We start from the raw sequence: 26,717 nt of genomic DNA on the forward strand, positions 1-26,717 counted from the left end.
ATTACACCCCACGTGCTCGAGCAATATTTTTATACTCCTCCGTAGTCATCTGTCCAAATTTCCACTTTTTGTAAGCTTCCTTTCTGAGTTTAAGCTCACTGAAGATTTCGCTGTTAAGCCAAGCTGGTGGCTTGCCATATTTGCTATTTTTTCTGCACATTCTGCTATTCTTTCTGATTTAAGAAAAAGGTTTAACATTAGTTATGGATGTAGCTGTGCAGATTTTTAATTACATTTTCATGTAATTTAGGCCACATGTTAGGGGCCTAATTGACAACAGCAGTAAGTAACAGAATGCTCAGGAAGCAGGCCGAACTTTCATTGGAGCAAATAAATTCAGATGGCAGTCGTTACAAAGAAAACATTGCGAGAACTGGTTCATTTAAATACTGTATCAACAATTCTAAGCATGGGAGAACAGAGGCAGATCCTGAATACAAGTGAAGGAAACTGAGGTATTTAACTGGCCCGAATATCTAAGCTGTGAAACAGGTCATTACTAACTAATTCCATAGCAATTTCTCTTTCTGATTATAAAACAAAAAGTGTCTCAGATCACTAATTCTTCTGAGTCTTGGCTGGTAGAAGCCAGAAAACTGTACAGTATTTTTGCCTATCAAACTTCACTCATCTAATTAGATCAGCATTGCAGACAGGAACTTGGAAAGTTAGTCCTTCTTCCTTAAACCTCATAACTAACAATATAAGAGAACTAATTCTTCTTCTTCCAGGGCAATGAATGGCAAAACTCCCATTGATTTTCATGAGAGCAGGATTGAGCCCAAAGCTTTTCACTGACTATAATTACTACAAAAACATACAGAGAAGTTCCAAACACTAACTTTCCCACAGAGTCTTCATGGAAAAAACCAACTATATGATTAGTAACAAGCTTTCAACATTTCATTATATTAATAATACATTTCACTACACTCCTACTAAACATGACTGAAATTAAGCAACACCCATGTTTACTTCATTTATGAATGACACTTCTGCAGTTCTAACATCAAAACAATGTTGCAAGAGGGTAATATCTTATTTAAAATTAAATAGCATTTGTTATTCTTTTTACACTGCAATTATAGCGGCATATCAGTGCCGCTATAATGAAGGAAGCATCAGTAATCCCATTATAAACACTTATTTTTCCTTATTTTCAGGGGGGACATAAATTGAACCATAACTACATTCCTCCAGGCTAAGAGTTAACATTATAGGTCTCAGGCTGAAAAGATACTTTGTTTTTCATTTATAAACGTTGATAAGCAGTATACTACAAAAGTGGTCAGATATACATACCAATAATTTAAAAGAACATCAAAAAAATTAAAAGTAATATATAAAGTTTGGAGAATGAGGGATGTATCTGCATTATTTTTATATAAATATCATGTGTACCTCAGTTTACCTCTGTGATATCATCTTGCCTGGCTCCACAGAATTAAATCAAAGGATGCTGTTGGGGGAAATCATCGGGAAATGAAACTATGGCAAAAATAATGTACAGTTCAGAGAACACACCCTGGGGAAACAATGAGGAAGCTATCAATTGGGAAATACCCCTGGGCCAGATTCCAACTAGGTTGGCAAAGTTTACTCTTTCCCAGCCATACCCATGAACATAGGGGATGCTAAAACTTTAAAGATGCTGGTTTAGGGAAGAAGGAGGTAGAGTCAGTTGTCAGCAGCTGCCTGGAGGGCTGAGGGGAGAAGACTCTGACAGAGACACACTAAGAAAGCAACACAGAAACTGCAGCAAACCAACTCTCTCTCTCAACCTAGAGATGGAGATAGCCAGGCAGAAGGGAACTTACAAAAACTTGCAAGGAAAGATTACGATGTAGGTAAAGACCTATGCATATAAATATTTTTGTTGTTATCCTTTGTTGTGTGAATTATGTACATTTCGCTGAATAAACAATGCTTTCTTTTGAATAAAATATTTTGAGTCACTTTAATCAGCAGCTGTTTCGGGCACCCAAAGGAAAACAGTTTACAGATGCCAAACACAGTTGGATCTTTTGGGTTAACATGGTTAGTAAACAGGAGACTGAAGACCAGAGATCAAGTCTAAGAGTGGTAGGACCACATGGTTTCACCCAGAGAGGGGTGAAGGTAGCTAAACCTCTCCACAAAGGGGTGCAAGTTGAGAGAGATTAAAAGGGGTCTAAAGTGCATCTCGCCCTGTAACCGTGACAACATGCCTGACAGAAGATACTATTTTAATACAATAAAAAATTAATCATTATCAACAGTTTTAAGCTATATTGGAGCAAACAGTTTATTTGTTTTGGATGCATTTTCTCATTAATATAACTTAAAACCCCATCCTTATTTGACGTCAATGGAACTATTTATGTGCTTAAAGTTAAGAACGTGTAAGTACTTTGCTGAATCAGGGCCGTAGGTATATGGAGGCAAAAAGGGAGGGCCTGATCCAAGGCCAGTGGTAGCAGGAATTCAGCAGATGCTCAGCACCTTTCAGGATTTGATCCTAATCAGCTGTGTAAATTAATACTTATCACTCAGTAAGATGAAATCCAAATTAAGGGCCTTTCATGAATAGTCCCATTTAAGTCAATGTAATTATCTGGGAGAGAAAGACAAACTGCATTTGTTGCATGGCTTTGAAATCAAGATGAAATGGTTGTTGCTGAGACTATTCTCAGTGATGAAATATTGTGATTGGCCCAGAAAAAACAAGGGACAAGGAAGACAGGAAGATAAGGAGAGTTTGGATTATGGATAGTTTGTCTTACTGACACTGTGAGCTAGAAACAAACGACCATTTCTGCTTTGAGATTTGTGTTTCTTTGCAAGCTTTCAGTAAAGTCCTAAGGATGGACATGTATAAAAAATTAAGTCACTGCATATCATTTTTAACATTTCTACGGTCAACATTTCTTATAGATTTCAGAGTAACAGCCGTGTTAGTCTGTATTCGCAAAAAGAAAAGGAGTACTTGTGGCACCTTAGAGACTAACCCATTTATTTGAGCATGAGCTTTCGTGAGCTACAGCTCACTTCATCCACAGTATGCATCCGACGAAGTGAGCTGTAGCTCACGAAAGCTCATGCTCAAATAAATTTCTGATAGAAAATTTAATTTTGTTTTAATCAACCCCTTCCTCAATACATTGATAGAGACCACTGTCTAACTGCTTCAGTTGCGCTTATCATCAGATTCAGCGCAGAGGAATATCTATCTTGGGAGACTGTTTCTGCGTTTGTGTGGAATAGATTTGTTGGTGAGTAGAGAGATTTCAAATAGCTAGTTATGCACCTAAACAAGGTAAATGTAGGAACTATACACTAACAAGATTGCTAAGATGTGTTCCAAAAATGACAATTGGCCAAATTGAACATGTTCATTTTAAGTAGGGATTGATGAATCTCAGAAGTGCAGAGTTTGGGCTGAATTTGGATAAGTATCCAAAAGTTCAAATTCTTATCCAAACAATCTGAAACTCTTGAATTTAAACAATTAAGCTGGAAATTTTGCAAGAATAAATATTTTCATGAGATTACGAGCATGGTGTCTTCTGCATGGAAACTTGAAGGAAACATTATTAATCCAAACATATTCAGAATACAGAAAAGATTGTCTGAGTATGATTCTAAAAAAATTAAGTGATGGTACTAGGGATGAACTGTTACATTTTCTCTGTCCCCTTCCCCTTTGCATATCTCTCATTTTGCGCATTTTCACTGATCAGGTTATTAAAGTAAATCATAATATTCTTGGACATACCTCCAGGCCTTTCATGCTCTCCGTCTGTATGTAAAAGCATTGAAATAGGCATTCCTACATTCTTAGATCTTCCAGCGACAACAACATTTTTTCCAAATGTTTGTATTCCTTACAGGGAAAAACAGAATAAAAAATAATTCAGTTAGTCTAAAAGACCCAAAAAACCTCACCATTTGAACTTGACATGTCAGCCATCTGAAACAGTAAAGGAACAATTTTATCACCTATTCAAATTTCCTCTCAAAGTTAAATTTAGTATAAGTACAGTTAATCTACACCATCATTTTACTATTTCTTTTAGAAACATATTTTTCCCCCTATTTTAGTGTTAAAAGAGGTGTTTTAATAATAGGGAATTTTTGCCCTCAGTTTTATATTTTTCTGCAGAACTCATCCAATTTATCACTTAAATTATCTTTCATTATTGAAAACTGAGGTTCAGACAAACTCTAGTACAGGTACTTGCATATGATATTACAAAAATATGCAAAATATACTGGTGACCATAAAATTACATCATGAAAGATCAACGCATTGTTTTGACTATTCTCTCTGTGCTCAATTTATTGTACATCTACTGGCTTTAAATATCTTATTCTATCTGCAGAATACTGCTCCATCCATCTTACTAGTCTTTAAATATTCTTTTAATCCTTTCTTTTCCATTCAGACCAGTACAGTAACATAAAAATATAATACGAAAAAGTACGTTTGCTGCCAAGTTTTGAAATGCCAAACCAACTTTTGACAGCAGTAATCTCTTCTGCAGTGCAGAGAGAACACCTATTTCATTTCAATGTATTCAACTAGTTAAATTCAATGATGAGTTCACTGAAAGTTAAGACATCAATTGGGAGTTGAAAAAGAAGGAAAACTTCTTTTCCTCTTCTGATCTATGAATAAAAACTTGGTGAAAGCGCATGGGATCTACTAGTTCAAAAATGTGGAAGCACATGGTGACCAGAAATAATCTGTTCAATTCACTAACTACAGATAATATTTACTTTGTTTAATACATCAGTTAGTTTATCACACATTTTGAAAAACTTTATTTTACATTTAAAACTTTTCTTCTTATGCACCCAGCACATTTAAGGTAGCTTTATTTTAAAAAAATAAAAATAAAATTCTGTTTTTGTTCATTTTTAATTTAAGTTGAATTTCCATCCAAATAGAATTTGGCACAAATCACAAAAATCACAAAAAGTTAATCTAATAAATAAAGGCATAATCCTTAATTTTTTAATATAATAAAATATGTAAAAAGTTAAAAGTTCAACTAATCGTTTAAATAAATGCATATAGTACATCCTCCTGGTTAGCAAAAAGAAGCACCAAATTTATGAAAGGCTATATTTAGTAGCAATTCAACATGTTTTAAAGTATCAGAGGGGTAGCCGTGTTTGCCGCTTTTAGAGATCCAGACTAAGAGTCCTGTGGCAGTTTATAGACTAACAGACGTATTGGAGCATAAGCTTTCGTGGGTGAATACCCACTTTGTCGAATGCATGTATTCACCCACAAAAGCTTATGCTCCAATATGTTTGTTAGTCTATAAGGTGCCACAGGACGCTTTGCCATGTTTTAAAGTTTACCAACTAATGAGAATCAGACTTTCGTTAGGAAATAACTAAAAAGAACAAATGCAAAACATAATTCAAATAGTTTATTTAAATCAAGCTTTCCTACTTGCTGATTAAAATTGATTATTTAAATCACTTTGATTTAAATTAATCCATTCTGCTGTATTCTATCATGTAAATTTCCTTGTATATGCCTTCTTGCTAGCGTTAATTTTTCTTCTCCAGAACATTTCAATAGACATTTAGTTTCCTACCTGTTCTTTTTATAATTTCCCAAACAGCAGCAGCTGTGGCAGGTATAACAGAAGGTTGATCAAGACACAGTCGTCCAATGTTGATAATATGGAATCCATCCACATCCTTTTCAGGTGCAACAATATTGCAGACTGTTCGTTCATCAATATGATCTGGAAAATTGTTATTTAAAAATTATATTTTTTCTCAGCTGTCAACAGAAGTGAGTGCTCCCAGCCCAACTATTTTATTTTTAAGGAAAACCACATGTATTTTATTCAGTTTAACAGTGTGTCAGGTCACCATTATTATTCACCATGAGTAAACTGCCAATCTGATCTGGGGGAAAAATCCTTCCTAACCCAGCATATGGCAATCAGTAGTTTAACGGAGATCGATTTCAAACTATCACAACTTTTGTAACACAGACAAGCCCAGATACCTCATGAGTAAAAATTTAAATCAGTTGTTAAAATATAGCTGTTCATTGTTCTGTGTGAAAATAACATAGTGGTCTCAGACCAGGTTCCAGTGGATTGATGTCTGTATCACTCAGAAACCACCCCATAAATGACAGTCTAAACAGAGTAGTCAAGGACCAAATGAGAAAGGAGGGTGAATTATCCTCTCGCTTTTAGGCTATGTACACTACAGCTTATGTTGGCAGATGTTGCTCAGGTGTATGAAGAAAACACCTCCCTGAGCAGCATAAGTTAAATTGACATAAGCGCTGGTGTGGACAGTGCTATGCCAGCGGGAAACAGGCTCCTGCCAACACAGCTACCATCGCTCATTGGGGGTGGTTTAATTATGTCAATAGGAGAGCACAGAGCAGCATTGGTGCAGCGGTGCTGCTGTAAGCTGCCTAGTGTAGACACAGCCTTAGAGGTGGCCCCTCTAGATCAGTGCAGAGGCCTAAAGGCAGGGCTCTGCAAGAAAGAGGGGAGTTTACAAAGCCACTACTATAACTGTTCTGAGGTTATAGAGAGGACTTCAATCCCCAGGCTTTGATGTGGTACCTTTCACCAGTTCTAAATTCACAAGAAATACTTAATGAACAGCTCTCACCTCCACCCTTGAATCTGTTAATATCGCTGCTGCTTTTCAGACAAAAACAATGACTCCAGAGCTAAAAGTCAGGACACTCCAATCTATTCCCAGAGTCAATCATTATTCAGTAAATCAGACTTTGTCCTACTTACTTATGTTACACTGCCATCATGTGGCTAATTCATTTCACTGATTGAAAACTGTTGAAATTAATACTAGATAACAATAAAGTTTTGCACTTAAAAAAATAAAAAATACTTTCCAGCCACAGATCTCAAAACAGCTTATATGTCTACACTACAAAATTAGGTCGATTTTACAGAAGTTGATTTTTCAGAACAGATTTTATGCAGTCGATTGCGTGCGTCCCCACTAAGCGCAGTAAATCGGCGGAGTGCATCCACAGTACCGTGGCTAGTATCGACCTTTGGAGCAGTGTACTGTGGGCAGCTATCCCACAGTTCCTGAAGTCTCCGCTACCCATTGGAATTCTGGGTTGAGCTCCCAGTGCCTGATGGGGCATAAACATTGTCATGGGTGGTTTTGGGTACATGTTGTCAGTCGCCCCTCCCTCCCACCGTGAAAGCAACAGCAGACAATCGTTTTGCGGCTTTTTTCCTGGATTAACCATGCAGATGCCATAGCACTGCAAGCGGGAGCCCGCTCAGCTCACCGTCACCGCTGCTGTTGTGGGCAAGTCTACTGTGGGGGCTGCTGTGATCCAAGTAGCCAATGCAATCATTGACGTTCCGTTATCAAGGGTAGTGACTCTGGGAAACGTGCGGGCCTTTTTAGATTTTCGGTCCATCATATTCCTGTCCTTTGTCACTGGTGAAGAAGTCTTGCAGCCATACATTCCACATGTAACAGCTCCAGGGCTCTTGATCTTTTGCCTTGGCCACACAGCAGCAGGTGCCTTCGCATCAATGGTGAACGGCTCCACCGCTTCCGCTGCAACTCTGCTATCCTGATCTCCTGCGAGCTGGAGGCTTCTGCCTCAGGCTGCTCTCCCAACTGGCAGCACTGAGTGGTCACACCTACCCCAGCCTACCCCTTGTTCCCATGGCTCATGAAGCCTGGACAGTAGTAAGGAGCAGTTCAACTATAGGCTGAGTAAGTGCAGAATGGTGGTAGAATGTGCCTTTGGACGTTTAAAAGCTCACTGGCGCTGTTGGTCAGACCTCAGTGCAACCAACATTCCCATTTTTATTGCTGCTTGCTGTGTGTTCCATAATATCTGTGAGAGTAAGGGGGAGATGTTTATGGAGGGGGTGGGAGGTTGAGGGAAATCGCCTGGTGGCTGATTTTGAGCAACCAGACACCGATTAGAAGAGCACAGCAAGGAGCGCTGCGCATCACAGACACTTTGAAAACCAGTTTCATGACTGGCCAGGCTACGGTGTGACAGCTGTGTGTGTTTCTCCTTGATACAAACCTGCCCCTTTGTTGATTTTAATTCCCTGTAAGTCAAGCACCCTCCCCCCTTCGAAATAAAGTAACTATTGTTTTGAAACCATGCATTCTTTCTTTATTAATTTTAAAAAATTGAGATAATGGACAAGGTAGCTGTGGGTGGTTTTGAGTACATGTCGTCAGTGACCTCTCCCTCCCTCCCTCCATGAAAACAACGGTGGACAATCATTTCTCACCCATTTTCCTGGATTGCCCATGCATACGCCACAGCACAGCAAGCGGGAGCCTGCTCTGATCACCGCTGCAGTTGTGAGCATTATAAACACATCACATTTGCCCTTGGAGATTTTGGCATATATATTGGCATTACGTCTTTTGGAACAGAGTTCTGATAGCTCGGATTTGTCTCCCCATACAGCGATCAGATCCAGTTCCTCCCGTTCGGTCCGTGCTGGAGCTCTTTTACAATTCTGGGACTGCATGGTCACCTGTGCTGATGAGCTCGCCACGCTGGCCAAACAGGAAATGAAATTCAAAAGCTCCCGGGGATTTTCCTGTGTACCTGACTAGTGCATCGGAGTTGAAAGGGCTGTAAAGAATGGTCACAATGGAGCATTCAGGGATAGCTCCCGGAGGCCAATACCGTCGAATTGTGTCCACACTACCCCAAATTCGACCCAGCGATGTTGATTTTAGCGCTAATCCCTCATCGGGGAGGAGTACAAAAATCGATTTTAAGAGCCCTTTAGGTCGACAAAAATGGCTTCACTGTGTGGACGGGTGCAGGGTTAAATTGACCTAATGCTGCTAAATTTGACCTAAACTCATAGTGTAGACCAGGGCCAAGAGATAGTAAACCTTAAAACCTTTTGTGAAGTATAGATTATTTACTCCCATTTTACAGATGGACACCTCTCTGTGCCTTAGTTTCCCCAAGGTCAAAGAGCAAGACTGGCAGCAAAGGTGGAAACTTGATCTGACTCACAGTCCTGTACTTTATTAATTATTATTATTATTTGTATTACAGTAGACCTTAGAAACCCCAGTCAGGAGTCAGGGCCCAATTCTGCTAGGCACTGTACACATGTGTACCAAAAAGACAGTTCCTGCCCTTAAGAGCTCACAATCCAAGTGCATGATGAGACAACAAGTGGACACAACGAGGAGAACACAAGGCAACAGACTATGATTAGCTCAGTAAGCAGTAGTCACAGCACACCAACTGCCTACCCATTGCTGAGTCTTTTGTAGGCATCACAGCATGGGTTGGCTTTTAGGAGAGACTTAAAGGAGGATAACAAAGTCTTTGTGAATTTTTACACAAAGCTCATTCTAAGCATAAGAGATAACATGAGAGAAAGCATGAAGCTGTTTGAAGGAAAATTGGACTAATGGGTGATAAAGGTTAGCATTGCCGGCGGAACAGAGGTGAGGTTGATCACTTGATAGCATACAAGACGCGATAGGTAGGATTGAAATATGCCATAAAAAGGCCTTAAAAGTGAAGACAAATCGTTTGTTTTATGCGGTAGAGAAGGGGGAACCAATGGAGGAATGCAAAAGGAAGTGACAAAGCAACAAGTCAAGAAAATTATCTTTGCAGTAGTGTTTTCAGTATATTTAATGGATGGTGGGCAAGATGACTTTTATCAAGACTTCAAAGAAAGAGGTTGCAGTAGTCAAGTTGGGAGATAATGAGAGCCTGCATGAGAGTTTTAGCTGTGTTGACAGAGAGGAGAAGTTGAATCTTAGGGTATGTCTACACTGTGAGCTAGCGGTGTGTTACCCACCTCATGTACGTATATTTGCACTAGCTCTCTTCAAGCTAGCATGCTAAAACCAGTAGAATAGCCATGGTAACATGGACAGTGGCAAGTGGTGGCACAGGCTAGTGGTTTAGCTCAAAAAGAGCTAGCACAAGTACGTGTACAGAAGCTACGTATCGCACCCCTAGCTCGTAGTGTAGACGTATCTTTAGAGACATTGTCTAGAAAGAAGCAGCAAGATTTAAATGTGGCCTGGATGTGTGGATTTAGAAAGAGGGCAGAGTCAAAAGAAGATGCCAGGATAAAGTGACAAGGAGGACCAGAGTGTTGTCCTTGATGACAGAAAGATGTAGGGATGTAGAAGGGTAGTTTGGGAGGAGGTCTACACTGTGGACCTTACAGCTGCTGAAAGGTCTCCTGTGTAGTCGCTCTATGCCGGTGGGAGAGAGCTCTCCTGTCGGCATAATTAAACCACCCCTAACGACGGCAGTAGCTATGTCGGCGGAAGAGTGTTGGTCAGGGTGTGTTTTTTTCATACCCCTCATCGACAAAAATTTTGTTGACAAAAAGTACTAGTGTAGACATAGCCCTAAGAAGTTTGCTTTAACCATGATACCATATTTCCTCCGGGAAAAAAATAAATCTCTCACTTCTATTCTAGCTACTATTTTATCAAATGATGTTTTTCTTTGGAAATTAATTAGTTGGATATTGGTTTGTTTTCACATAGGGAAAAAACATGCAGAAAATACTGACCAAAGGCTATGATTAGCAGGTATGAAGGGGTCACCTTTAATGAAAAACTTTGTGAGCAGAACAAGTAATCTAAAAACAGAACAAAACGTGCGTATCCCATGAAAATGATAAAGTTGGCCATGGTCAAGTACAAAACAGAAAGATGTTTGACTCAATGCAAACAAAATTTTCTGTGATGCTAATTAAGAGCAAGCACTTTATTTAAAATGTTTGTGCTTCTTTGCCCTGATCTACACTATGGGGTTAGGTCGAATTTAGCCACGTCGACCTAAAGGGCTCTTAAAATCGACTTCTGTACTCCTCCCTCGCGAGGCGAGTAGCACTAAAATCGACCTTGCTGGGTTGAATTTGGATGCAATTCGATGGTATTGGCCTCCGGGAGCTATCCCAGAGTGCTCCATTGTGACCGCTCTGGACAGCACTTTGAACTCCGATGCACTAGCCAGGTACACAGGAAAAGCCCCAGGAAATTTTGAATTTCATTTCCTGTTTGGTCAGTGTGGTGAGCTCAGTAGCACAGATGATCATACAGTCCCCACAGAATCGCAAATGAGCTCCAGCATAGACCAAAAGGGAGACACTGGATCTGATTGCTGTATGGGGAGAAGAATCTGTGCAGGCCAAACTCCAATCAAAAAGAAGAAATGCTAATATATTTGCCAAAATCGCACAAGGCATGGTGGAGAGAGGCTTCAACAGGGACACACAGCAGTGCTGCATGAAAGTTAGGGAGCTCAGGCAAGTCTACCAAAAGACAAAGGAGGCAAACAGTCGCTCCGGGTCAGAGCCCCATACATGCTGCTTCTATGATCAGCTGCATGGCATTCTGGGGGGGACCCTACCACTACCCCACCACTGTCCGTGGACACCTGCAAGGGGGGGAGCCTCACACAACAGGGAGGAGGATTTTGTGCATGAGGAAGAGGAGAATGCGCAGCAGGCAAGTGGTGAATCCGTTCTCCCCGGCAGCCAGGACCCTTTCATCACCTTGGAGCCAATACCCTCCCAAGGAGGGATCCCCGACCCTGAAGCCGGAAAAGTCACCTCTGGTGAGTGCACATTTGTAACTACACTACAGGGGTTAAAAGCAATTGTGTTTAATGTTTGATTTGCCCTGAACAATTGGGATGCATTCGTGGCCACTACAGCTACTGGAAAAGTCTGTTAACGTGTCTGGGGATGGAGCGGGAATCCTCCAGGGACATCTCCATGAAGCTCTCCTGGAGATACTCTGAAAGCCTTTGCAGAAGGTTTCTGGGGAGGGCTGCCTTATTTCGTTCTCCACCGTAGGACACTTTACCACGCCAAGCCAGTAGCAAGTCGTCTGGAATCACTGCAGCACAAAGCATGGCAGTGAATGGTCCTGGGTTTTGATCGCATTCAAGCAACACTTGATCTATATCTTTCTGTGTTAGCCTCAGGAGAGTGATATCCTTCATGGTCACCTGGTTGAAATAGGGGAATTTTTGTAAGGGAACAGTAAAAGAACCCCATTCATGCTGGGCTGTTTGCGTTTGGGTAAAAGGGATCATTCCGGAAAATAGCCATGTGGCGGAGGGGAGGGGTGAAGGGATCATCCCAGAGAATAGCCATACGGTGGGGTCAGGGGAGGTGTGTGCTGCACATCCACCCGAAAACCGCAGCCCCTCCTTTTAAATGAGAAACCCAACCGGCATTGCTTGCTATGGGAAAAGAGGGCGCTGCAGTCTGAAACCATTCCCACATGTTATGAAGGCGTAAGAAGCCAACCCCGCATACCCTTTGGCTTACCATGGCTTCCTGGAAACCGAATTCTGTTGCCCAGCCGTGTGTGATGTGTCACCATACCGGCAGACGCTCAATATAGAAGGCAAAATGCTACCTTGTACCTAAAGCACATGTGCTGTCTGCTGTTAAATTTATTAAATTTTACTCTCCCCTTTTCTCCCCCTGCAGGTGCAAATGTTTCTGTGCTCTCCATATCATCTCCGTCCCTGAGGTTATTGCAGATTAGAAGGTGAGAAAAAAAAGCACTCGAGATGACATGTTTTCCAAGCTCATGCAGTCCTCCCACACTGATAGAGCACAGCTTAATGCATGGAGGCATTCAGTGGCAGAGCCCAGGAAAGCATTAAGTGACCACGATGAGCAGAGGCAGGAGGCAATGCTGAGGTTAATAGGGGAGCAAACGGACATGATGAGGCATCTGGTAGAGCTGCGCGAAAGCCAACAAGAGCACAGAACCCCACTGCATCCATTGTATAACAGCCTGCCCTCCTCCCTAAGTTCCATATCCTCCTCACCCAGATGCCCAAAAACGCGGTGGGGGAGGCTCCAGGCACCCAGCCACTCCACTCCAGAGGATGGCCCAAGCCACAGAAGACTGTCATTCAAACAGTTTTGATTTGTAGTATGGCTACAATAAGCAACGTGGCCTTGTACTTCCCTCCTCCCCCACTCCACCCCACCCCACCCGGGCTACCTTGTCAGTTATCTCACTTTTTTTTTTAATTAATAAAGAAAGAACTCATGGTTTCAAAACAATAGTTACTTTATTTCCTTTGCCAGCTGTGATCAAAGCGGGAAGGGTGGTTGGCTTACAGGGAATTAAAATCAACAAAGGGGGTGGGTTTGCAGCAAGGAGAAACACATACAACTGTCACATCGTAGCCTGGCCAGTCATGAAACTGGTTTTCAAAGCCTGTCTGACGTGCAGCGTGCCTAGCTGTGCTCTTCTAATCCCCCTGGTGTCTGGCTGCTCAAAATCAGCCCCCAGGTGATTTGCCTAAACCTCCCACCCCGCCATAAACGTCTCCCCCATACTCTCACAGATATTATGGAGCACACAGCAAGCAGCAATAACAATGGGAATGTTGGTTGTGCTGAGGTCTAACCTAGTCAGCAAACAGCGCCAGCGAGCTTTTAAACATCCAAAGGCAGATTCCACCACCATTCTGCACTTGCTCAGCCTATAGTTGAACTGCTCCTTACTACTGTCCAGGCTGCCTGTGTATGGCTTCATGAGCCAGGGGACCAAGGAGTAGGCTGGGTCCTCAAGGATAACTATTGGCATTTCAACATCCCCAGTGGTAATTTTCTGGTCTGGGAAGTAAGTCCCTTCTTGCAGCTGCTCGAACATCCCGGAGTTCCTAAAGATGCGAGCGTCATCCACCTTTCCCGGCCATCCCACGTTGAAACGTCCCTTGGGATCCACCAGTGCTTGCAGCACCATTGAGAAGTACCCCTTGCAGTTTACGTACTGGTTGGCAAGGTGGTCCAGTGCCAAGATGGGGATATGCGTTCCTTCTATCGCCCCACCACAGTTAGGGAACCTCATTGCAGCAAAGCCATCCACTATGACCTGCACATTTCCCAAAGTCACTACCCTTGATAACAGATCATCAGTGATTGCATTGGCTACTTGGATCACAGCAGTCCCCACAGTAGATTTGCCCACTCCAAATTGATTCCCAACTGACCGGTAGCAGTTAGGCATTGCAAGCTTCCACAGGGCTATTGCCACTTGCTTCTCAACTGTCAGGGCAGCTCTCAACTTTGTATTCCTGTGCTTCAGGGTGGGGGAAAGCAACTCACAAAGTTCAAGGAAAGTGGCCTTACGCATCCAAAAGTTTCGCAGCCACTGGGAATCATCTCATACCTGCAACACTATGCGGTCCCACTGGCCTGTGCTTGTTTGCTGGGTCCAGAATCGGTGTTCCACTGTATCAACCAGCCCCACTGCTGCCCTGATGTCCCAATTGCCACAATCCATGCTTTCAGGAATGTCTGTGTCCATGTCCTCCTCACAATCATCCTCATGCTGGCGTCTCTTAGCCAGGTTCTGCACATATTTCAGGATAATGCGCGAGGTGTTTACAATGCTCACAACAGCAGCGGTGAGCTGAGCGGGCTCCATGCTTGCCGTGCTATGGCGTCTGCATGGGTAACCCAGGAAAAAAGGAGCGAAATGATTGTCAGCTGTTGCTTTCACAGAGGGAGGGAGAGAGGGGAGACTGACAACATGTACCCAAAACCACCCGCGACAATGTTTTTGCCCCATCAGGCATTGGGAGCTTAACCCAGAATTCCAATGGGCAGCGGAGACTGCAGAAACTGTGGGATAGCTACCCACAGTGCACCACTCTGTGAGTTGATGCTAGCCACGGTATTGAGGACACACTTCGCCAACTTAATGCACTGAGTGGGGACGTACACTGTATAAACTCGATTTCTAAAGATCGACTTCTATAAAATCGACCAAATTTCATAGTGTAGACATACCCTTTGAGATGGAGGGGAATACATAGCAGCTGCCAAATGCCAGTATGACACACAGCACCTCAAAATAAATAGGGGGAACCAGGACCCTATCTCTCCCCCAAAGCACCCCAAGGAGTGTGTTGGGCTCATCAGGAGAAGTATATATGGCCTGCACACTGGGACTCAAGCAAAGGATTGTGTCTAAAAGGTAAAGGCCTAAAGTGGTTAAATCTCTTGACATTTGCACTACCAGACTGCATCTGCCATAGTATCCATGGGTGCGCACTGAGTTATGTAAACATGAACATCTCATATGCTTGTCCCATGCTGCACATGCATCGATCTGAGTGCCACCTGTGAAGGGACACCTCCGTGTACACCTATACAGGGGTCACATTAACTAGTGATTTCTGGAACTCCACTTCTGCGAATTAACAAGTAATTGGAGCAAATCATTAAGTAGTTCAAAGTACTTCTATCAACAAAGGTTTAACTCACTTGTAAAATTAGGACTTCCTTGCAGTCAGTAACAGTGAAGCAGTTAGCAAAGCAATCAGATCTTATATTTCTATGGCCCATTTTTAATAATTACTGTTGCTCATATATTTGTGTGTGTTACCTAATTAGTTTTTATTATAACAGTTATATTTTAATATGATAAATTATTTTCCATGACACACATTTAAATACTATATCGTGTCTGTGCAGTGTTCCTATTCTATCCCATCTCATAGAACTGGAAAGGACATTGAAAGGTCATTGAGTTCAGTCCCCTGCCTTCACTGCAGGACCAAGTACCATCCCTTATTTTTGCCCCAGATCCCTAAATGGCCCCCTCAAGGATTGAACTCACAACCCTGGGCTTAGCAAGCCAATGCTCAAACCACTGAGCTATCCTGGGCAGCTGGAGAGTGGTGGCTGCTGGCCAGGAGCCCAGCTCTGAAGGCAGAGCTGCTGCTAGCAGCAGCAGAGAAGTAAGGTTTGCATGGTACGGTATTGCCACCCTTACTTCTGCATGGCTGCCTGCAGAGCCGTCCCCTTAGTCAGCAGTCGCCACTCTCCGGCCGCCCAGGTTTGAAGGCAGCAGCACAGAAGTAAGGGTGACATGGTACGGTATTGCCATCCTTACCTCTGTGCTGCTGCTGGCGGGGCATTACCTTCAGACCTGGGTGCCCGGCCAACAGCCACCGCTCTCCAGCTGCCCAGCTCTGAAGGCAGCTTAGAAGTAAGGATGGCAATACCGCAATCCCCCTAAAATAACCTTGTGATCCCCTTGCAACTCCCTTTTGGGTCAGGACCCCCAATTTGAGAAACTCTGGTCTCCCCTGTGAAATCTGTATAGTATATGGTAAAAGCACACAAAAGACCAGATTTCACGGTCCATGATGCGTTCTTCATGGCCGCAAATTTGGTAGGGCCCTACCTATGAACAAAGGCTAAAGGAACTGGGAATGTTTACTTTGGAAAAGAGGAGACTGAGGGGGAACATGATACTGGTCTGCAAATACTTGAAAGCCTGCCATAAAATAGATGGAGAAAAATTGTTCTCTCTTGCCACAGGGGGCAGGACAAGAGGCAATGTGTTCAAACTACAGCATGGCAGATTTAGATTAAATCTCAGGAAAAACTTTCTAACTGTAAGAACAGTAGGACAATGGAACAGACTGCCTAGGGAGGTTGTGAAAGCTCCTTCACTGGAGGTTTTCAAAAGGAGGCTGGCTAGCCATCTGTCTTGGATGGTTTAGGAACAACAAATCCTGCATCTTGGCAGGTGGTTAGACTAGATGACTCTTGTGGTCCCTTCTAACCCTAGGATTCTATTCTGGGGAAAAATCTGGAACTGGGAGCGTGTTGGGATCACCCTGTGGGGATTTTTAAGACTGGTAAGAGACAAGGTGTGGCTGCCTGGCTGCAGCACTCAGAGACACAGAGCTGGGAGTGACTTATATGCTGGAGGCTGTTTGTGAGCAGTCCAAGCTGGTGGCTTCAGCAGCAAAGCATTGGAAAGGGCACCCCAGGTTACAGGGCGGAGTGACATAGCTACTCATTAGTCTGGACTGTACCCAGGTATGTCACAGCTTCCCCATCCAGTGAGAATAACCCCACCCCCTCTCACACACAACACAAGGGAGTGGGAGAAAGTCTGCTCAATTTATAAAGAGACTGACTTATAGAATAATTCCTGTCCACCTTTCAGAAAATACGTGAGATGCACAATATTCCGGGGCATGAACAGATACCTATCCTCTTAATCAGATTAACAGGGAAATTTGTGCATTTGATAAGAAACCTCAGATTCAATAAGAATAATCTCCACTGTTTCATTCATGAGATATAGGACAAAATAAGGAATCAATATTAAATATCAGGTGTAAGCATCACGCAGCAGACTCATTATAATCAGCAGTTTCCTCTAAAGAGCTTTTTATACCAATGGGGTGCAGCTTGTATACACAAGTTGTTTAAATTTGGACAGTTGTAAGGGAAAAACTGTAAAGCATATAATAAAACTGCATTACTTACCTGGAAGAGGTAGCTGGATTAATATACCATTAACTCTTGAATCATGGTTTAATTTGGCAGTCAGATCTAAAAGTTCTTCCTGAGAAATGTCTTTAGGCTTCAGTATTATCTCACTACAAATGCCTGATAAAAAAGCAAAACAAAAGACATTTGCATAGTGAAAGCTTTTTCTAAGGTGAGCGGAGACATTTTGGGTGAGATTTTCAGAAGTGCCCAGCACTCGCTCAACTCTGCTCCTATTGACTGTCTTCAATGAGCACTTATGAAAATTTCACCTTTTCTGTTTAATTTTAATAGTATGCTTATATAATTCATGTGTAACCTTATAAAGAAATTCATAAGAAGTTAAATGTCTTAATTCAGTTAGTCTAACAATATTAAAACAGATTTATATATGTTTGGAAAATCCTAATACAATAATTTGTCAAGCAACATCATAGAATTGTAGTTGTATTGATATCAAAGTGATTCAGGTTTCCATTTAGACTGTGGTGTTAATTCAGGAGGTCTGCTTATTCTTCCAATGTAGTCATTATTAAATGTATTTTTCTGCAGGATCTTAGAGGAAACATTTATAATAATAAAAGTAATTCTTCTATTGATAAGACAATATAACACAATTCTCATTTTGTCTTATATATCAAGTTCTCCATCTTCCCTATGAATTGAAATAATAAAACGATACGGGAAAAATAAAGATTTTTGCAACATCATATGACATTCCTAAGCAGTTCCATTTTTTTGTTTTGTTTTTAACTTAATACAAAACCTAGTGCATGAAAACGATACAATTTAATCTAAAAATATATAAAGCCAACTGACTATTAATGGGCCAATTCATTCTTTTCACTACTACAGGTAATAATGTACAAGACAAGGATTTTTGTTTAAAGCCGGTATTCTTAAGGACACCTAAAAGAAACACCCACAACCTATCTGTTTTATATTCTTATACCACACTCATCATCATGGTGTCAGAGCATCCTGTCCCATAGTATAATCTACAACCCTTTCCAAGCAAGGTGAAGATGTCAAAATTGAAGAAGATGAAAATAGGGGTAAAAAGCAAAACTGTAACAGGATGGTCTGCCCCCTTTAAGGTAGTGGGGATGCAGAACCAGCTAGCACTGTTAAAATTAATTATATAATCAGTATATCTCCTGTTATTCCTTTCTTCACTGCTACTGAATTTTCACTGTGATCAAAAGACTGATGTAAGGTAGGAGGTGAAATTCTGCCTCTATTGAAGTAATGTGTCTATTAGGTAGAATGAAAATAATATTGTAGCTGAGCAACTGGCTGCATTACATATATTTGCTAGGAATGACAGTTTTCTTTATGCCGAGAGGTAGATGTACTTCTTGTAGTTACACCATAACTGAAGGGTACAAAAACTGATTTTAACCTATTTTTTAAATTTTGTTAGGGAAGACCTGGATCCTTTTTCTCCCTCTCATTTTTCAGGAAGATGGCCTAGATGACCTTATATGCTTTATTTTTGCTTGAGGAGGATAAAAGATGTGATTTTTTGTAAGGTTCTTTGTGGTTTCACATAATTTTCTTATTGTTTTAATGATGATATTTGAACCAAAGAATGTGCTTTGTCTTATGAAAATAGGTACCCTCTTTAAGCAAGAATCCTGAGCCCGCTCTAAGGAATACTGAAAGACATGTTCATACAAATAAGTAGCCTGACTTTCAGAAGTGAGTGAGAACTGAGCATGCTTACAACTTACATTTGAAGAAATGAAGCCAGGCCTTTAGCATGGAGAAATAATCAGCCTCCGAGATGGAATTGTAAGCAGAAGCTTTTCAGAATTTTGATAGTGCAAAAGAGTTAGACGAGTTATGGGGAGTAGCTGTGAGGCAGTGTGGTCTACCGGACTGGGCCCTCAACTGCAGAATCTATGAGCTATTTACACTATTCTTAATGCTGAGACTGCTGCTTTTTGGATTTAGAGGTGTGACACTGTTGCTTTTATTTATGAATCCAGAAAGAAGGTATTCAATGGCAAAAGGAATTCCACAAGGTACTGTGGCTATAATTTTATATAATGCCTTACAATCATGATATTATGATATGAAATTTTCCTACAAAATGTAGCTACTTCTTTTGAGATGTGTCAATTCACAAGCTCAGTTCCCTCAAATTCTAGGATATTAGAACTTGTTTCTAGGGATTCAGGTGGCTGTACTAGTTATAGAGAAAGATTAATTCAGATTGGAAAGGTAATCTCTTAAATTTATCTAAAACTTTAAAATAAGTTATCCTGGGGTACCTTGTGGGGAGGACCAGAAACTGGAGTGACTTCCACTTGATTACCTTTCATCATCTGTCTTTCCAGGGCAGGCAAATACAGGGTATTGCCAAAAAGCACCATACAAAGAGTTGAGTAGCCATAAGCATTTCCCCACCTGTGGTTTCCCTTAGTTTCTGATTTCTGAGGAAAGCATGCAAATAATTTATTCAAAAACATTTAAAGTGTAGAAAATTACTTCATTGTAGGCCAACACCACTCTCATGCCTAATATTAATATAATATGAACATAGTTTTCTTTGTTTGCCTTTTGACTATATTCCTGCAGTATGACAATACAATATTGTCCACAGTATGTAAATCATGGGTATTCAGAAAGGGAAATGATGCAAAATGAATCCAAAGATATTGGTCATTTTGAACAAGAACAAAATCTCTTGCTTAATATGCAGACATTTGTTCTTATTCATCACATACCTACAGCAGCAGCTGCCTTCATCTTATTTCTTACATATGTATGACTGGCTGGGTTGTCCCCTACTAAAATGACAGTGAGATGAGGTCTCTTGTTCCCGAGGGACATCCATGATTCTACATCCCTCTGGACTTCTTTATAGACTTCTTTAGCAAGCTGAGTCCCTGAGATAATGGTTGCTTCATCACTGTAAAGACAAAGATACAAATTCAAGCGTTAAAAAACCTACAATCTTAAGTCAAAAATTTCACAATCAAAATGCCTAAAATAGATCTACTGTATTGTATATTTACAAATGTTGGGACCAATGGAGATAGACCTGCTGTTTGAATGATGTATAAATGATAGAAAGCAACTGGCATGCCATACTTGAGCTTTATACTAAGCCATTTAGAAGTGGAAGGTCCTGCGTCCAGAGAACCCCCACACATACAAAAGGGCAGCTCAGCCACCTGTGTGGCACTGTTGCTTCACTTTCCTCAGACACACAGCTGGCTGCATCATGTTAATCCCAGAAGTCCATGGGATTGGGAACGGAGTCTGGGGATAAAGTCCAAGGGAATCTGATTAGAGATATCCTTCCTTAAAACCTTCCTGTGGCTCCCCTCCTCTCCCCCCGGCCCACAAAGTAGGAGATACTCCTGCCCCATACTTAGTTCAAGGCTATAATTGTCCTGTTATTTACAATATAATCCCTTTTATCAGATCTAGATGGTGCCATTTCCTTGCTTTCCCAAGGCCTTCTTGAGATAAGGCGGTGGGTGAGAACTAGCTGGTGGAAGCTCAATCTAGATAAAAGAGGGGATATTATTTCATAGGATGAAGGAACTGAAATCCAACAGGGGTTGGGAATGCTCCATTTATGAGAACAATTAGTTCACCAGAGTTTCTCCAAATTTATAAAGGTAAACATTGTTGATGCAAAATAAGAAGAATTAAAAAAATATAAATAAAGCTAGGTCACAGAGCAGTTGGGTTAGATAGTTCTAAAGTCTCTCCTAAATAGGTAAGGCCTTGTCTACACTACAAAGTTTTGTCGACAAAAAGTGATGTCGACATTCAAAAATCGACATAATAAAAATCCGAAAGTCATGTTCAGACTCACACCCTCTGTCGGCAGAGCGCATCCACAGTGGGGGCACTATCATCGACAGTGTGAGCAATGCACTGTGGGTACCTATCCTACAGTCCAGCTCAACACCTTCTGTCGCTAGGTGTTGTGGGAAGGCAGAGCGGATCGCGGCGCATCTTGGGACCAGGCTCAATGTCCCATGATGCATTGCTTTCTGTCCCAGCATTCCATGGGCTTCTGGCTTTCTTTTGCAGCATTTTTGCAACGGCCCTCCTTTGCTGTGCACCCCAGCATCTTTGTGAGAAGGGATGGATCCCGCCCTGCTCTCCTATGTTCCGTTACCTGTCATGAAGACATAGCGGGTGGCAGTGCAGTTAATTGTGAAGTTCCTAACTGAAGACGACTCACAGACGCCTGACATGCTACATGATATGGACAGGAGCAACTTTAGATTGCTTTTGGCACTCACAGAACAGCTGCATAGGGTAGACCATTGCTTTTGGGCTCTAGAAACAAGCACTGAATGATGGAATCGTATCGTCATGCAGTGTGGGATCACAAGCAGTGGCTACAGAACTTCTGGATGCGGAAAGCCACCTTCCTGGAACTGTGTGCAGAGCTTGTCCCAGCAATCCGGTGCAAAGACATCAGGATGAGAGCTGCCCTATTGGTAGAAAAGCATGTGGCAATCGCTGTGTGGAAGCTACCACTCAGTTGCAAATCAATTTGGAGTGGGGAAGTCGACCTTTGGGGCTGCGTTAATGCAAACGTGCGGGACATTAAATCACATCTTGTTACGAAGGACCGTGACTCTGGGAAATGTGCATGAAATAGTGGACGGCTTTGTAGAAATGGGTTTCCCTAACTGTGGAGGGGCGATAGATGGCACACATATTCCAAATTTGGCACCAGACCACCTTGTGATGGAGTACATCAAAAGGAAGGGGTACTTCTCCATGGTGTTGCAGACGCTTGTGGATCACCATGGGCATTTCACTGACATCAACACGGGGTGGTCCGGGAAGGTGCATGACGTACACATCTTCAGGAACACCAGCCTGTACAGAAAGCTACAAGCGGGGACTTTCTTTCCAAACCAGAAGATTACAGTGGGGGTTGTTGATCCTGGGAGACCCAGCGTACCCCTTACAGCCATGGCTCATGAAACCTTACACAGGACACCTGGACAGCAGTAAGGAGCGGTTCAACAACAGGCTGAGTAAGTGCCGGATGACAGTTGAATGTGCCTTTGGCAGATTAAAGGCACACTGGCGATGCCTTTATGCCAGGTTAGACCTTAATGAGGATAATATTCCCATGGTCATAGCCGCATGCTGTCCTTGCATAATCTCTGTGAAGCTAAGGGTGCAAGGTTTTCTTACGGGTAGAGTGTTGAGGCAGACTGCTTGGCTGCTGATTTTGAGCAGCCAGATACCACAACTATCAGAGGATCCCAGAGGGGGGCAATTCGAATCAGGGAGGCTTTGAGACAACAATTTGAAAATGGGAACCAGTGATGTATATCATTGTGATTGGTGCTTCAATGTTACATTACATGTAGTTTTCCTAGAAAACAATGGTGACATTTGGGGCCTTACATTCCAGTAAGCACATGATTAACATGCCTGTGCACGCATTGGTAGCACCTGCAATCTCAATTTGCAGGAAACAAAGATGAGTTATCATGTGAAAACTTTGCTTTTATTGCACAAGAAATAGCACACACAAAAGATGCTTGATGGGAAAGGAGGTACCAGGGAAGGGCAGACTTTCACAGCTGTGTGTAAATCCAGCTATCATTGTGAAAGTTGTCTGAGGGGGTGGAGTGAGGGGGAAACTGAGAAGTCCCGGACAGTGGAAAAGGACTGTGCGGGTGGAGTTTGGGTGGGGAGGGGTATGGAAAAGAGTTCTGAATGTGCTGCAGGGGATGGAGGGCGGGCTCAGATCTGCTCAGTCTGCAGCATTATTAAGGACTTCAACATCTGCGTTTGCTCCTCCATTACTTTAATCATCCACTCAGTTGCATCCTTAAACTCCTGATTCTCTTTTCTGTCCTGCTGTTTGGCTTCCCAGCTCTCCTTCCATTCCCTTTTCTCTGCATTGGAGCAGTGCAGTACCTCCCGGAACGTGTCTTCTTTGCTGTGTCTTGGGCGCTTTCTTATCTGGCAGAGATGCTCCGCCGGGGTGCGTGGGGTGTTCCTGAAGTCCACATCTACCGAAGCACAAGGGACAATGCATAGAAGCGGGATTGTTAAATTCACACATAGCATTGAAACATCTCAGTTAAATACACTTTTTGCAACATAATCACTTTCTCACTGTCCCTTGGTAGGCACACATCGCTGCGAACACCCAAAGCATGGCGAGTGTTGGTGGGGGTGGGTGCTCCACATGGGGAAAAGAGCACACACTCTGCAAGGGTTGTGGTGTAGCTGACTAGGGAAAAAATTCTAAAATTCTCCCACACTTTTCCACAGGCGGGGGTAATTCTAGCAGACATCTCACTACTAAGGATAAGCAGGGAAATGAGGGTACATCTACTCCATGCTTCCAGCTTCCGTCCTGCTCCCTATGCTGCTCTCCTGCGTGCTGCTTTTTTCCCTGCATAAGGGGTTGCCGAATGGCATGAGAAAATTTCCTACAATGGGGGAAGGAACAAAGCTGCTCTGTTACGGAACCTTTGGCAGAGGATTGCCGAGTACCTCCAGGAAACTTTCCTGGAGATCTCTCTGGAGGATTCCCATGAGATCTCACCGTGCATCAACACCCTGTTCCGCTGTACCGATTAGCTACACAGGGAAATGTCCAGCTGACAGAAACACAGCCATCCATCCACATTTCTATACACCCAACCCACCTCCACACTATGCAAATCACAGCCATCTCCTCTACTGCTTTGCTCGCCCGAGAGCAACTGCTGAGACTGGCTAGACACCTCTGGAGTGGAGAACAGTTCCTGGCTGCCTGCCCCCCCCAGGCAACCCCCTCGAGAGCTCCACATCGTCATCTAATTCCACCTCTTCATCAATAACTTTGTCTGCCAGGTTAGGTCCTCCTTCCATCACCTCCAGGCCCACTGAAGTATCCACGAGGCTCTCGGCAGTGGAGGTGGGGTTGCCTCCGAGGATGGCGTCCAGCTCCTTATAGAACCAGCAGGTCTTAGGTGAAGCACTGGAGTGACGGTTTGCCTCCCTCGCATTATGGTACGCCGGCCTCAGCTCCTTTATCTTCGCTCTGCACTGCAGCGGTCCCGATCATAGCCCTTTTCGCACAGGCCTCGAGAAATGTGCCTGAAGGTATCCCAATTCCTACGGCTCAAGCGCAGCTGTGACTGCACAGCCTCCGTTCCCCATATCCTGATTAGATCCAACAGCTCCACAGCGGTCCAAGCGAGAGAGAGTGTTTGGTGCGATAACCTGCCATGGTCACCTGGGAAGAAGCAATGAGACCTCTCCATGCTGATCTAGCAGGAAATGGAATTTCAAGAATTCCCAGGGCTTCTAAGCGGGAGGGACGGATAGTTGTTTACCTGGCTGCAGGGCAGTGGAGTTCAAATTGCTGACCAGAGCGGTCACGATGGGCATTGTGGGACACCTCCTGGAGGCCAATTAAAGTGATGAAATCAAGCGTGGTGTCTACACTGGCACTTTGTCGAGAAAAATTTAGAGGAAATAGACATATGTCTCTCATTGGAGTGGTAGTATTTTGTCTCCAAAACCGGGCATTTTTCCCGACAAAAGTCACATTGCAGTGTATATGCATTCACTGTTTTGATGACAAAAGGCAGTTTTTGTTGACAAAACTTGGTAGTGTAGACAAGGCCTAAGAATCAGAGGCAGAGTAAGTGGGTTCTAAACACTGTCTTATTAGTAGTCAGCATGCTATATGTTGTTCGGGATACAGACCAAAGAAACATTGAGGATTTTTGTACCATTTCACAGCTTCATTCTCCCTCTTTCACACATCCAACTAGAGGTCAGACAACTTCTATAACTACAAATAACATTTTAAAAAATAAAATCTCTCTCTCTCTTAGAAGGGGGTTAGCACTTTACAAGCTGAAGTAAAGTACTGCAGTTCATAAAGATAGCAACTCCCCAAACTTTAAGGCTCAATCCTGTACATTTTACATAGCCAGAACTCTCACTGATTTCAAGAGGTGCATGAAGAAAATAGGGTCTGCATTTTATAAGCAGGAGCAACATTAAAAACTTGTCCATCGTGACATTCAATTGTCCCTGATTGTAATATGGTCTTTAAGTAGTAAGTACACCTTGAACTGTACTTGAAAATAGGATCATGGACTATGGAGTACAGCTTAATAGGTGGCCTGCTAGAAGCACTGCTAAGCAAGTGAGCGGCTGAATTCCTCACTAGCTGCAGTTTTTTAGTAAACTTTAGCCTCTCTCTCGGTCTTATTATAACAACATTTAACCTTAACTGTCACTCTTATGCTGCTGATACTTAACTGAACTTATATTTCAGCCGCTTTACCAACTCTTTTCTGTTGACTTTCTTGTCTCAAATTGAGTTTGCAGCTTTCTCTCAACATCCCTCAGTTCACCCTTTCAAAATGGAAGTCATTCACTTGGACAAGAGCGTCCTCAGGAGCAATTCCATCTTTTCCATCCAGATCTCCCATTTGACTCTGCTGTCTACACCCCCACTGTTTTCCAGTCTCACCTGTCTGATATATGTAAATGTGCATATTAGCTCTGTGCCAACACTGCCGGCATTTAATATGACCCTGCTTTGACTCCCCCTCCTCTGAAGTAATTATGTGTTTGTTTCCTCGAATATTTCAACTCCTTATCTTTTCACACATTCCAAGGAAAACCAAGGAAGGCAAGCATGATATATATATATATTTATTAAATATTGTTTCTAGACAGGAATAGTATATCTTTCTATATTAAGATATGTCTATTATATCTGACTTCATTTTATAGATAACATTTAAACTTCTGAAAGTAAGATTTACAAGATATATATGAAGTGCCAAGTATCAGTGGACATGTCTACTCTTCCTCCGAAACATAGAACTGCACAGGGGAGGGTACCAGTGTTCTATTCTTACACACAGCATCAGGATAACTGCTGGTGGTCCACATATCCATGATACAAGGATATATATATACACACACACACACACGAGAGAGAGAGAACATGAAAAGGTGGAGTAAGAGGCTAATTAATTAAGTTATATCTCTTCTTGCTATATGTTCCATTCTATGCATCCAATGAAGTGGGCTGTAGCCCACAAAAGCTTATGCTCAAATAAATTTGTTAGTCTAAGATGCCACAAGTACTCCTGTTCTTTTTGCAGATACAGACTAACATGGCTGCTACTCTGAAGCCGGTCTTTAAAACATATCATACAGTATATAAGTGAAATCATGTTATTCTCATTTAGCCTCCTAGTTTTCACTGTAATTGTATTATCAAGGGACTAATTTTCTTAATTCTACATATACAGCCTAACCTTCTAAAACATCTAAGTGCAAGCTTGTATCCTTAAAGAGTAACGCCAGCTCCATGGCATAGGTCTAAAAGAGCTGTCATCACTCAAGGCTTACAGACAACAAAATATTTAG

At 42.3% G+C, this 26,717-nt stretch overlaps 1 protein-coding gene across 2 annotated transcripts in view; it reads right to left on the bottom strand.

Moving 5' to 3' along the window:
* The window catches only part of MTHFD2L (methylenetetrahydrofolate dehydrogenase (NADP+ dependent) 2 like), a 59,707-nt gene that overhangs the window by 24,118 nt on the left and 8,872 nt on the right, over positions 1-26,717 (bottom strand). For both annotated transcript variants that reach the window (XM_074950399.1, XM_074950400.1), the window contains exons 2-5: positions 20,054-20,238; positions 17,319-17,441; positions 5,592-5,744; positions 3,755-3,862 (exon numbers count right to left, since the gene is read on the bottom strand). In XM_074950399.1, coding sequence (XP_074806500.1) covers positions 3,755-3,862; positions 5,592-5,744; positions 17,319-17,441; positions 20,054-20,238 — 569 coding nt within the window. The remainder of the gene's footprint in view (positions 1-3,754; positions 3,863-5,591; positions 5,745-17,318; positions 17,442-20,053; positions 20,239-26,717) is intronic.

The sequence above is a fragment of the Natator depressus genome, chromosome 4 (genome assembly GCF_965152275.1).
Source record: "Natator depressus isolate rNatDep1 chromosome 4, rNatDep2.hap1, whole genome shotgun sequence".
NCBI lineage: Eukaryota > Metazoa > Chordata > Testudines > Cheloniidae > Natator > Natator depressus.